Here is a 12,566-nt window from a genome sequence, read left to right on the forward strand (position 1 = left end):
GGCAAGCAGCTTCCCAGCCACCACATCTGGGTGTGTGGCATCAGACCCCATTTCCAGAGACACCCCCCCCGCCCCCCCCCCCCGGAAACTCTGGAGTGGTTTTCCTGAAAGTCTTAGCTTGAGCCACAGCTGGGGGGCCTGCCAGTCCAGGCTGAGTCTCACTTTCTGGGCGGCCTTGGGCCCCTGCATACTGATAGACCCCTGGGCCATGCTTTTGCCATGCAGAGACAACAGGGAAGGATCTGGTTTCTGGCCAGGGATCTATGGAGGGAACCTGAGAGGCAGACAGGAATGTGGAGGCGTGGCCACACCAAGCCAGACAGACAGACACTTGACCTTGAGCTGACTGACCACAAGTGCAGACAAAGAGGGGATCTTAGTGGTGCTCTAGGCTTTTGCCTTATGGAAACATCAGGAACTTCTTTTTCTGGCTGCTCTTTCCGAAGGGCTGGCATGGACTCACTATTTAGATTGGAAGGGTGATGTTTCTACAAGTGCCCAGGCACTTCAAAACCTCCATCTCCCTGCACTGCTTGCAGCGAAGCAAATTATCATGAGGTCTTCTCGACTGCAAGACAATGACCCCATGTTCAGACAGATAGATGAGGCCTTGCTTGGGACCATAATGGTTTTCAGATGTGAACTAGTAACCAGATCTAGTCAATCAGGTCTGTAGATAAGAATCTACAGAATTTGACAGCATCCTCAGGCTTGCAGAAACTATAGCCAGATGGAAACTGCGGCCAAATGTGCTCCCTGGTTCAGCCTATGTCTGCTTCCCTTGTTAGTAGACACTGGACACAGAAGCCTGAGTTACTATGCAGTTCTCTCTGGGGCATCCTGTTCTCTCAAGTAGGTGACAGGAGTGAGGTGTGTTTAGCATAGCCTGAATCTTAAAAACTTGCATCTGACCCCTTGAGCATCAGGGAATGTGATTAGGAACTCAATTTCCTAGTCCTGTATTTTCATGAAGGGCAAGCTAGAGCACACCACCTCTTCTACCTGTCACTCTCCCAGTGTCTGCCTGGAGAGCTGGTTTCAGGAGGAGATCTTTAAGGTGTCCGAATCTAGCAGCATGAATAATGAGGTCAAAGCCATCCAGCCTCTTGCAGTCTTCCGGTTGGTCAGATCTGACCAGTTTCTGCATGAGAAAGCAAGAGCTAATTGTTCCGCAGCTTTATGACAAGACTTTGTTCAGGGTCATTTCAGTAGTTTTCCTATGCCTTTTGCAGCAGAAAGAAAAATATGTACCAGGAATCTTGGCTTGCCTTCCAGAAAACACAGCTGCCTTTAACTTTGCCTATGCTCTCCAGTGTATCTAAGGCAATGGTATTTGTGACAATGGATAATCGATCCATGGCACAAATAGTACACAAAAATGGAACCTAGCTGGAATACATTCCAACTCCTTTAGCATGCATTTATTACATAGTTATTTCTTAAAACTGTAAGGCCATGTTAGATGCTAGTACTGCTGATGTGATGCATACAGAATTGCTGCGACTGATGTGACATTTGGTAATCGTATGAAGGCCAAGAGACTTACTATGGAAAAGGTTTACAGAATCCAATGGTGCATTTGGTGGGTGCTGCCTTTCTTAGATACCCACCTCCTCAGATCTAAAACTTAGTCCCCTCTTCCTAATGGAAGCGGAAGATGTGAACCAACTGTTTTTGTTGATGTCATTCTCATTTGTTACATAGAACCAGGGAGGTTAAAACTGTGATCTTATGCCATGTCACCGGGGGCCACTTAGGGGCCGTGGCCAGTGACACATTCCTATCTCCATAGTAACTAATTGCTTTTGTTAGAGCCATACCACTTATTTCTGAGTAAGAATATATTTAATCCTAATATTTCCTTATAGTACACAGATAACAAAAAGGAATGTTAAGCTTTTAAGATGCACTATCTATCCGATAAAGAATACTTGGCAGTAATTTCCACTGTAATGTAACTTAGGAACCAATAACTAAGGTTATGGTTTGCAACAGGGAGAGAATGTTTGTCTCCCTCTTTATATTCTTTCAATGATGGACTATAGCTAAAAAATCAATAAGTATATTTCAATGGCTATCTCATTATTCTCTGATATTTTTAATAAAAATTTACAGGCATCAATAATAGAGTTAATTTGACTGAGAAAGGCTAGCATCCAGACATAAGACAGACTGAAGACTGCTTCCTTCCCCTTGCACATCCAAGAGTGGTTTTAGGCACATGGCCCTGCTTTGCCTGGAAGGAGATGGATAACCTTCCAGGCATTCCATAGAAAAGCTTATCTCCTGACATGTTCTCAACACAGCCTGTTTTCCTGACATACAGACTCAGACGTGTAGCAACCACGAGAAACAATACGTAACATTTTCCATGTGGAAATCTGCATGCAGAGGTTGTACTTCTCAGGATGGATTTCTCCAGCACACACATGTGGGATGACATCACAGAAACCACAAAAGCAACACATTGAACTCGATGAGAACAAATCCCCCTGACTGGTCTCAGAGGGGACATTTTTATGCCTGCTTAACTTTATTAGGAATTCTCAGGCTCAAACTACAGACTATTGTTCTCTGACAAATCAATACAACACATCAATGCATCCTCTAAAATTGCTTAAAACGTGTGTGTGTGTGTGTGTGTGTGTGTGTGTGTGTGTGTGTGTGTGTGTGTGTGTCAGGATATGCTCAGGAGCCTGTGAACCCCTGGGGTGCTAAACAGCCAGGAGCCAGGTAGACAAAGCTGCCCTTCCACCCTCCTGCCACCTCACAGTTGATGTTTACTAAGCACTCTGAGCCAATGAGACCCTGACAGGCTCAATGCCGGGCACCAGGACCACGTGTTCCTAATACCTGCTGACCTCCTGCAATCTGTCCTTGAGGCTCTCGCGTCCAAGCTGAGCTTTGCTATGTAGAGCTCCCTTAGGTATTCCAGAGAAAGCTCGGGGCAGACTTCTTCTAAAGATCCTTCCTCGTCTAAAGATCCAGTCCCAGCCAGCCGGGCACCAGTGGCTCATGCCTGTAATCCTAGCAACTCAAGAGGTGGAGATCTGAGGATCCTGGTTCAAAGCCAGCCCGGGCAGCAAAGTCCCATGCAAGTCTTATTTCCAATTAACCACCAGTGTCACCAGAAGTGACACTGTGATTCAACGTGGTAGAGCACTAACCTTGAGCACAAAAGCTCAGGGACAGCACCCAGGCCATGAGTTCAAGGCCTGCAACTGCCAAAAATAAAAAATAAAAATAGCCCCCGCTATATACAAGTGACCCAGACTAGAGGTCACACCAGCCCTCACAAGGCTCCCAGCACCCATGCTGACCAACAGATGTCTCTCTCTCCCACACAAACATACACACGCTCTCACTCACACAGTCTCACACCCACACAGACACACCCATGGCTGTGGGTGGACATTGAAATTACCTCTTTTCCTGCTGTGCTTCCAGCCAGCCCAGTGCTGCCAGTCACTGCCCCCCCCCCATGGTGTTAGCAGCTGGTCCATACTGGTGGACTCAGAAAGCCAAAACAAATACCTCTATGTGCCTTTCCCTAGCACCATTACACAAGTGCCTCACTCACACCAAACCCAATGCTGAGACCACTCCAGGCACTGATGCCCAAATCTCCAGTCAGGATTTCGGGTCAGCCAAGGCGGTAGCCGAGGCAGAGCATGGGTTCACCCAGGGGACAGAGCAGAGCCCAGCCTCCTCCAGAGTCATGGCCTGGAGCCCCGCAGAGTCCCTTCAACCACACTGACCACCCACCGACGCCTTCTTCAGGTAGAAGAGCGAAATCGATAGAGCTACGATCACAAAATGCCCTGCCTCACTACATTTTCCATGGATGTCTGTTGCCCTTAAACTGAGAATTCTGATAATAAAACAAGTGACACGCTAAGACAGACTTCTAGGATAGTAAAGGCAGCTTTTCATATATGAAAAACTAGAAATACTGCGTATGAAACTTAAAATGCTCAGTGCTGGCTAGCAACTGGCAAAAGATTCCACATCCATTTGTTCTCAATTTAAAGTGATCTGGATCCTTTAGGTTCAGCGCCCCTAACCCGCCCAGATTTTCTGCTCTGTCTTCAAAGAAACTGTCTGTGTTCCCTACACATTTGAATCCAGACAGAAGAATATCAGGGGCTCGTGCTAGTTTTACGAAGACGTTAAATACTCCTTTTTGTTCACGGCCTGTGAATAGGTACCTTCATAAGGCAGTGATAGGGAAAAAAAAACAGATTAGAGGCAGGACAAGCAGAAGTAAGGAACAAATGGCTCCCTTCGCTCCTTCTTCTAGGCCAGTATGGTGAGTCCCCAGACAGCCACTGCAGGAATGTGTGCTGACAGCAGCCACGAGACTGTCCATCTGGGCCATGGGCCACTTAGCGCCGCACAGGTTAGACGGGAGCCCCGAGGAGCAGCGTAGCCAGTGTATCCCATCCTCCACTTGGAATGCTTTGAGTTGCTTTTTTCCCCCACATACCTTCTTATGTTACAGTCTGCTTCTTTTGTACACATTTCTCCTCTTGTGGATCTATAGGTAAACTCAACAAATGTCATTGTTAAGACTCTTATATCCAATAAATAAAAAATGAATGGTAAACAGGTAAACATAAAGAGCGCCATGTGCGTCACTGAGCATCTTACACAGTGACAGGGAAGCCGTCACGTGTGTTCTCATTCATGGAACATGCAGAGCAGAATCTGACTCGTGTCTGGGGGCAGGTAAGCGAGGGAGCTTGCCACCAGCCCTCAAGATGAGGACACACCACTGGTGAGGCTCGGGGAACCACACGCTTTCTTCAGCATGCATTCATATTTATAAAACAATAAAATTTTAGCCACTTCATTTATATAAAAGATAAATTTTTAGAGCAAGCAATGGTAGAAACACATTAGGCATACAGGCAAAAGAAAATGGAAATCAGAGCATGGTAGATACCTGTATTGTTTTTTAAGTAGCATCCCATTTGATTTCACAAAATTTCAGAAAATATGCATAAGTAGATAGACGATAGACAGATAATAAAGAACTGAATAGACAGATGATAGATTTATAAGTAGATGACAGATAAAAGTAGATAGATGGAATGATGATAGATAAATGGATGGATGGACGAACAGATAAGATGTATTATAGATTAATAGATAGGATGGATGGCTGAATAAACAAATGACAGATGACAGATAAATGGATGGACAAATGGATAAACAGCTGATAGATAAATGGATGAACGGATGGATGGAGAGAGAGGGACAGAGAGAGACAGATTGGTTCAGAGTGCTTACAAGAATAATTTAGCTAGCAAAGGCTCCCAATGGAATCTTTGAGCTTTGAAGATTTATGGAACAATTCTTGCCAGGCACTGGTGGCTCATGCCTTTAATCCTAGCTGCTCAAGAGGCTGAGATCTGAGGATTGCAGTTCCAAGCCAGCCTGGACAATTAAATCCATGAGACTTTTATCTCCAATCAACCAACAGAAAGCCTGAAGTGGCACTGTGATTCAAAGTGGTAAAACTAGCCTTAAGCAAATATCTCAGGGACAGAGCCCAAGTCCTCAGCTCAAGTCCCAAATCTACCTTCCCCACCTTCCCTCCCCCCAAAAATTCTTATGCCAATATGTCTAAAGAAGTGCTGAGGGGAATATATATATATGTATATATATATATATATATATATAGAGAGAGAGAGAGAGAGAGAGAGAGTCCACAATGAGTGGATTTAATATCTATAAGAAGAATTTATGAAATGAACAACAAAACAGATCAAAGTAGACACACTAGCCAGTGGCTCACACCTTGTAGTGCTAGCAACTCAGGAAACTCATCTGAGGCTTGAAGCTAGCCAAACAGAAAAGTCTATGTAACTCACTACCAGTTAGCCAGCAAAAAGCCAAAAGTAGACCCGTGGCTCAAGTAATAATGGAGCAATAGCTTCGAGCAAAGTTAGGGAGATAGCACCTAGGACCTGAGTTCAAGCCCCATGACTTGCACCAATTTGTTTTTTAAAGGTGAAACTTGTAGAACTAAAAGTGCAAGTTATTAAATCAGAACAATAAAAGCATGTGTTGTTCTGAAGAAAAATCAAGATATAAACCATCTACTAATTTCATTAAGCAAAAAGGAGGAGACACAGCAAATGGAGCGTGAGGGCACACGGAGCCCGCTGTCTGTCAGAACCCAGTGAGGTCACTTCAGGAACGCAGGAGTGGCTCTGGCTACATGGCTGAGGTGGAAGCTGGCAGCAAGGGGCGCACAGTGAGCTCCTTCCACTGAGTGACCAGAGAAAAACCCTGCAGCAAACCGAGAAATGCAGGTACGGAGGTCAACGCCAACCGTGTAAAGGAAGCAGGAGCCGGGAAGAGGCGCCCACGTTCTGATTTTCAGATTTCGAACATCTACACGAGCTCAATAGAGAGAGAATGCATTCATCCAAAATGTTAAATGCCGATAAAATATCTATGGGCAGGATGATATGTTCAGCCAATTCCTGAGATAAATATTCTATACAGAGTAAAGCTGAAAGTTGGCAATATCAATAAGGATGCAGTCATTCTTTCATGGTCTTTCCCAAAAGCTCTGCACCTTGATGCTCTACCGTTTGAACCACGCCTCCACCCTAGTTTTTTGACTGGTTATTTGGGAGATGGAATCTCACAGACTTTTCTGTCTTCAACCACAGCCCTTGGATCTCAGCCTCCTGAGTAGCTAGGATTCGAAGTGTTAACCGCTGGTGGGCTGTTAGTGGTCTGTGCAGACCATTGTGGCAGGAGATGTGAAAGGCACATTGCAGGCTTCTTTGCTGAGTTCTTAAGTCTGTCTGCCAGTCTAGAGTTCTGCATTTACGTCTTCAAGCTCCCAGCCTTCAGATCTGGTCACCATGAACCTCTACTTGTCTACACAGTACACAATCAACTTCAAAATCCTTTCCGTCCAAAGACTAAATATTAGGTGACTCTGAGGCAATATCCTCAGGCCACTAGCTAGCTGAGCTTTTGCTGCCAGCACCTACACCAGCAGGCCCATCCCTGGAACCTCGAGCCTCAGCCAAACACGGCCCACTGAATAGAACCGCAGACTTCACATATGGACTTCAAGCTTTGGTGTGAAGCCCAGGCACTCAGAGAAAACTCCTGAACTTTTGTAGGTGTAGCATCACCGAGGGAGGTAACAGCAGCCTGACTATACTGCCAGGAAGGCTGACCGTCCGTCGAGCGGGGAGAAATCAGGAAACAGAGAAGACACACGACCAGAGGAGGCTGCGGGGCATGGCGGGGCTGAGGACGGCTTTGGGGAGTGGTAGACATGTACATGTTTGTGTGAAAGTTTCACTGGGTGTCCAACTGCGAAGTCACAGTGTGAACAAACACCCCTGTCCCGCAGATGCCCAAGAAGAGAACACATACGCACACACTTAGGCAAAAAGATGTATTTCAATGTGGGAACAGTTGTCTGTTACATAAAAGTCACTGTGAATCTTCAACTAAATAAATAAACGTATAGTCCTCAGAGAGACGGAGTTTCTTGCGAATAATTCAACAGTCACTCTTTGTGTTGTGTGGATGGCATGGACAGGTGGTGCTCTGGTCAGTGGACGCTAGACTTTCTTGACAGCTTTTTCCTTTCTTCTAATAAGGAGACTACATTCTAGAAAAACAAAACAGACACTGGCTATCCTCCAAGCTTTAGGTGGGCCCTGTAACTCTGAAAGAACTACAAAATTAGCCTAGACAGGCAGAGATGACAGCCCACCTTTCTGTCAAAAACTCGGGCCATTTCTAGTACACCCTTGCCAAACTGAAAGAGAAAACAACACAAATTATGCAGTAGATATTACAACATACAGAACTGCAATGCACTGCTATCTTCTCCTCCTAAGAAAATCTTTCCAGAAAGAGTATTTACCTCATTTTTGACACTTGGATCTGCCCCTCTGTCAAGAAGCAACTGAACCAACTGTTCGTGATTATTCAATACAGCCACCTGAAGGAGAGAACAGCACCGCATGAGGTGGTGTCCTTTCCCAGGGAGAGCATGGCACCCCCCCCCATGCAGGGAACAACACATCCACCAGCCAGGAGCATACCTGGCCAGGCCACAGTGGCGTGGCGTGACAGGCCTGCCTTCTGCTCACTGGACAGCAGAGCCATGACAGCTGAAAATGTCACTTCCTGACAGGGGAAAGCCAGCCAGCTCAGAGAAGCAACATGTCCATTGTTTTAACAGATCCTACAATGGTGAGCTTATGGGGCACACCTGTAGTGCCAGCTATTTGGGAGACAGAAAAATCACTTGACCCAGAGGTTGGAGGCTAATCTGTGCAGCATAATGGCAAACCTTCTAAATAAAACTATATATAATATAATCATATATGATATTATTGTACTATATATTATGCAGTGATATATCAATATAATATTATATGATATCTAATATGATACAATTATAATTACTAAATAATCTATTATATATTATTACATGTTATTGTTTATAAATTTATATTATATAATATATAGAGATGTTACATATAAAATAAAATTATAAGTATACCTATTATATATTACACTATCACCTTATATACACGTATAAAGTATGTTATATATTACAATATATAATAATATATAACATGTTAAACATATTATTATAATACCTAATATATATTATGTATAGACGCATAAGTTTATACATATATATTTATATGTGTATGAAATAACCTTTATTTCTGGGCTGGTGAGAAATACCATGAACCACACACTGGCCTCTGTAGCTGACCTCACAGAAAGCCTGTGGCAGGAGAGGCATAGCCCATGGAGAGGACTAGAGTGTGGAGAGGACTACAGTGTGGAGAGGACTAGAGTGTGGAGAGGACTAGAGTGAGGAGAGGACTAGAGTGAGGAGAGGACTAGAGTGAGGAGAGGACTAGAGTGTGGAGAGGACTAGAGTGAGGAGAGGACTAGAGTGTGGAGAGGACTAGAGTGAGGAGAGGACTAGAGTGAGGAGAGGACTAGAGTGTGGAGAGGACTAGAGTGTAGAGAGGACTAGAGTGTGGAGAGGACTAGAGTGAGGAGAGGACTAGAGTGAGGAGAGGACTAGAGTGAGGAGAGGACTAGAGTGTAGAGAGGACTAGAGTGAGGAGAGGACTAGAGTGAGGAGAGGACTAGAGTGAGGAGAGGACTAGAGTGAGGAGAGGACTAGAGTGTGGAGAGGACTAGAGTGAGGAGAGGACTACAGTGAGGAGAGGACTAGAGTGAGGAGAGGACTAGAGTGTGGAGAGGACTAGAGTGTGGAGAGGACTAGAGTGTGGAGAGGACTAGAGTGTAGACAGGACTAGAGTGTAGAGAGGACTAGAGTGTGGAGAGGACTAGAGTGTAGACAGGACTAGAGTGTAGAGAGGACTAGAGTGTGGAGAGGACTAGAGTGTAGAGAGGACTAGAGTGAGGAGAGGACTAGAGTGTAGAGAGGACTAGAGTGTGGAGAGGACTAGAGTGAGGAGCGGACTAGAGTGTGGAGAGGACTAGAGTGAGGAGAGGACTAGAGTGAGGAGAGGACTAGAGTGTAGAGAGGACTAGAGTGTAGAGAGGACTAGAGTGTGGAGAGGACTAGAGTGAGGAGAGGACTAGAGTGTGGAGAGGACTAGAGTGAGGAGAGGACTAGAGTGAGGAGAGGACTAGAGTGTAGAGAGGACTAGAGTGTGGAGAGGACTAGAGTGAGCAGAGGACTAGAGTGTGGAGAGGACTAGAGTGAGGAGAGGACTAGAGTGAGGAGAGGACTAGAGTGTGGAGAGGACTACAGTGAGGAGAGGACTAGAGTGAGGAGAGGACTAGAGTGAGGAGAGGACTAGAGTGAGGAGAGGACTAGAGTGTGGAGAGGACTAGAGTGAGGAGAGGACTAGAGTGTGGAGAGGACTAGAGTGAGGAGAGGACTAGAGTGTAGAGAGGACTAGAGTGTAGAGAGGACTAGAGTGTGGAGAGGACTAGAGTGAGGAGAGGACTAGAGTGTGGAGAGGACTAGAGTGAGGAGAGGACTAGAGTGTGGAGAGGACTAGAGTGTAGAGAGGACTAGAGTGTGGAGAGGACTAGAGTGAGGAGAGGACTAGAGTGTGGAGAGGACTAGAGTGAGGAGAGGACTAGAGTGTGGAGAGGACTAGAGTGAGGAGAGGACTAGAGTGAGGAGAGGACTAGAGTGTGGAGAGGACGAGAGTGTAGAGAGGACTAGAGTGAGGAGAGGACTAGAGTGAGGAGAGGACTAGAGTGTGGAGAGGACTAGAGTGTGGAGAGGACTAGAGTGAGGAGAGGACTAGAGTGTGGAGAAGACTAGAGTGTGGAGAGGACTAGAGTGAGGAGAGGACTAGAGTGTGGAGAGGACTAGAGTGAGGAGAGGACTAGAGTGAGGAGAGGACTAGAGTGTGGAGAGGACTAGAGTGTGGAGAGGACTAGAGTGAGGAGAGGACTAGAGTGTGGAGAGGACTAGAGTGTAGAGAGGACTAGAGTGAGGAGAGGACTAGAGTGTGGAGAGGACTAGAGTGTGGAGAGGACTAGAGTGTGGAGAGGACTAGAGTGTAGAGAGGACTAGAGTGAGGAGAGGACTAGAGTGAGGAGAGGACTAGAGTGTGGAGAGGACTAGAGTGAGGAGAGGACTAGAGTGTAGAGAGGACTAGAGTAAGGAGAGGACTAGAGTGAGGAGAGGACTAGAGTGAGGAGAGGACTAGAGTGTGGAGAGGACTAGAGTGAGGAGAGGACTAGAGTGTAGAGAGGACTAGAGTAAGGAGAGGACTAGAGTGAGGAGAGGACTAGAGTGAGGAGAGGACTAGAGTATAGAGAGGACTAGAGTGAGGAGAGGACTAGAGTGAGGAGAGGACTAGAGTGAGGAGAGGACTAGAGTGTGGAGAGGACTAGAGTGAGGAGAGGACTAGAGTGTAGAGAGGACTAGAGTAAGGAGAGGACTAGAGTGAGGAGAGGACTAGAGTGAGGAGAGGACTAGAGTGTGGAGAGGACTAGAGTGAGGAGAGGACTAGAGTGTGGAGAGGACTAGAGTGAGGAGAGGACTAGAGTGAGGAGAGGACTAGAGTGTGGAGAGGACTAGAGTGTAGAGAGGACTAGAGTGAGGCGAGGACTAGAGTGTGGAGAGGACTAGAGTGAGGAGAGGACTAGAGTGTAGAGAGGACTAGAGTGAGGAGAGGACTAGAGTGAGGAGAGGACTAGAGTGAGGAGAGGACTAGAGTGTGGAGAGGACTAGAGTGTGGAAAGGACTAGAGTGGAGAGACGACTAGAGTGAGGAGAGGAATAGAGTGTGGAGAGGACTAGAGTGTGGAGAGGACTAGAGTGTGGAGAGGACTAGAGTGAGGAGAGGACTAGAGTGTAGAGAGGACTAGAGTGAGGAGAGGACTAGAGTGTGGAGAGGACTAGAGTGAGGAGAGGACTAGAGTGTGGAGAGGACTAGAGTGTGGAAAGGACTAGAGTGGAGAGAGGACTAGAGTGTGGAGAGGACTAGAGTGTAGAGAGGACTAGAGTGTGGAGAGGACTAGAGTGAGGAGAGGACTAGAGTGTGGAGAGGACTAGAGTGAGGAGAGGACTAGAGTGTGGAGAGGACTAGAGTGGAGAGAGGACTAGAGTGTGGAGAGGACTAGAGTGCAGAGAGGACTAGAGTGTGGAGAGGACTAGAGTGTGCAGAGGACTAGAGTGTGGAGAGGACTAGAGTGTGGAGAGGACTAGAGTGAAGAGAGGACTAGAGTGAGGAGAGGACTAGAGTGAGGAGAGGACTAGAGTGTGGAGAGGACTAGAGTGTAGAGAGGACTAGAGTGTAGAGAGGACTAGAGTGTAGAGAGGACTAGAGTGTGGAGAGGACTAGAGTGAGGAGAGGACTAGAGTGAGGAGAGGACTAGAGTGAGGAGAGGACTAGAGTGAGGTGAGGACTAGAGTGTAGAGAGGACTAGAGTGTGGACAGGACTAGAGTGTAGAGAGGACTAGAGTGTGGAGAGGACTAGAGTGTAGAGAGGACTAGAGTGTGGAGAGGACTAGAGTGTGGAGAGGACTAGAGTGTAGAGAGGACTAGAGTGTGGAGAGGACTAGAGTGTGGAGAGGACTAGAGTGAGGAGAGGACTAGAGTGAGGAGAGGACTAGAGTGAGGAGAGGACTAGAGTGAGGAGAGGACTAGAGTGAGGTGAGGACTAGAGTGTAGAGAGGACTAGAGTGTGGACAGGACTAGAGTGTAGAGAGGACTAGAGTGTGGAGAGGACTAGAGTGTAGAGAGGACTAGAGTGTGGAGAGGACTAGAGTGTGGAGAGGACTAGAGTGTAGAGAGGACTAGAGTGTGGAGAGGACTAGAGTGTGGAGAGGACTAGAGTGAGGAGAGGACTAGAGTGAGGAGAGGACTAGAGTGTGGAGAGGACTAGAGTGAGGAGAGGACTAGAGTGTAGAGAGGACTAGAGTGTAGAGAGGACTAGAGTTAGGAGAGGACTAGAGTGAGGAGAGGACTAGAGTGAGGACAGGACTAGAGTGAGGAGAGGACTAGAGTGTGGAGAGGACTAGAGTGAGGAGAGGACTAGAGTGTAGAGAGGACTAGA

At 46.7% G+C, this 12,566-nt stretch overlaps 1 protein-coding gene across 5 annotated transcripts in view; it reads right to left on the bottom strand.

Moving 5' to 3' along the window:
• Positions 1–7,418: 7,418 nt before the first annotated feature.
• Positions 7,419–12,566, bottom strand: part of Fank1 (fibronectin type III and ankyrin repeat domains 1) — a 73,124-nt gene continuing 67,976 nt past the window's right edge. For 2 of the 5 annotated variants that reach the window (XM_090345629.1, XM_090345627.1), the window contains exons 9-11: positions 7,910–7,987; positions 7,757–7,801; positions 7,419–7,651 (exon numbers count right to left, since the gene is read on the bottom strand). In XM_090345629.1, the coding sequence (XP_090201755.1) occupies positions 7,592–7,651; positions 7,757–7,801; positions 7,910–7,987 (183 nt within the window). In that variant the 3' untranslated portion in view covers positions 7,419–7,591. Of the gene's footprint in view, positions 7,652–7,756; positions 7,802–7,909; positions 7,988–8,114; positions 8,273–12,566 lie in introns of those variants that run through there. The other 3 variants (XM_090345628.1, XM_090345630.1, XM_090345632.1) reach the window with 3 other exon arrangements.

The sequence above is a fragment of the Megascapheus bottae genome, chromosome 15 (genome assembly GCF_031878675.1).
Source record: "Megascapheus bottae isolate mThoBot1 chromosome 15, mThoBot2.hap1, whole genome shotgun sequence".
Lineage (NCBI taxonomy): Eukaryota > Metazoa > Chordata > Mammalia > Rodentia > Geomyidae > Megascapheus > Megascapheus bottae.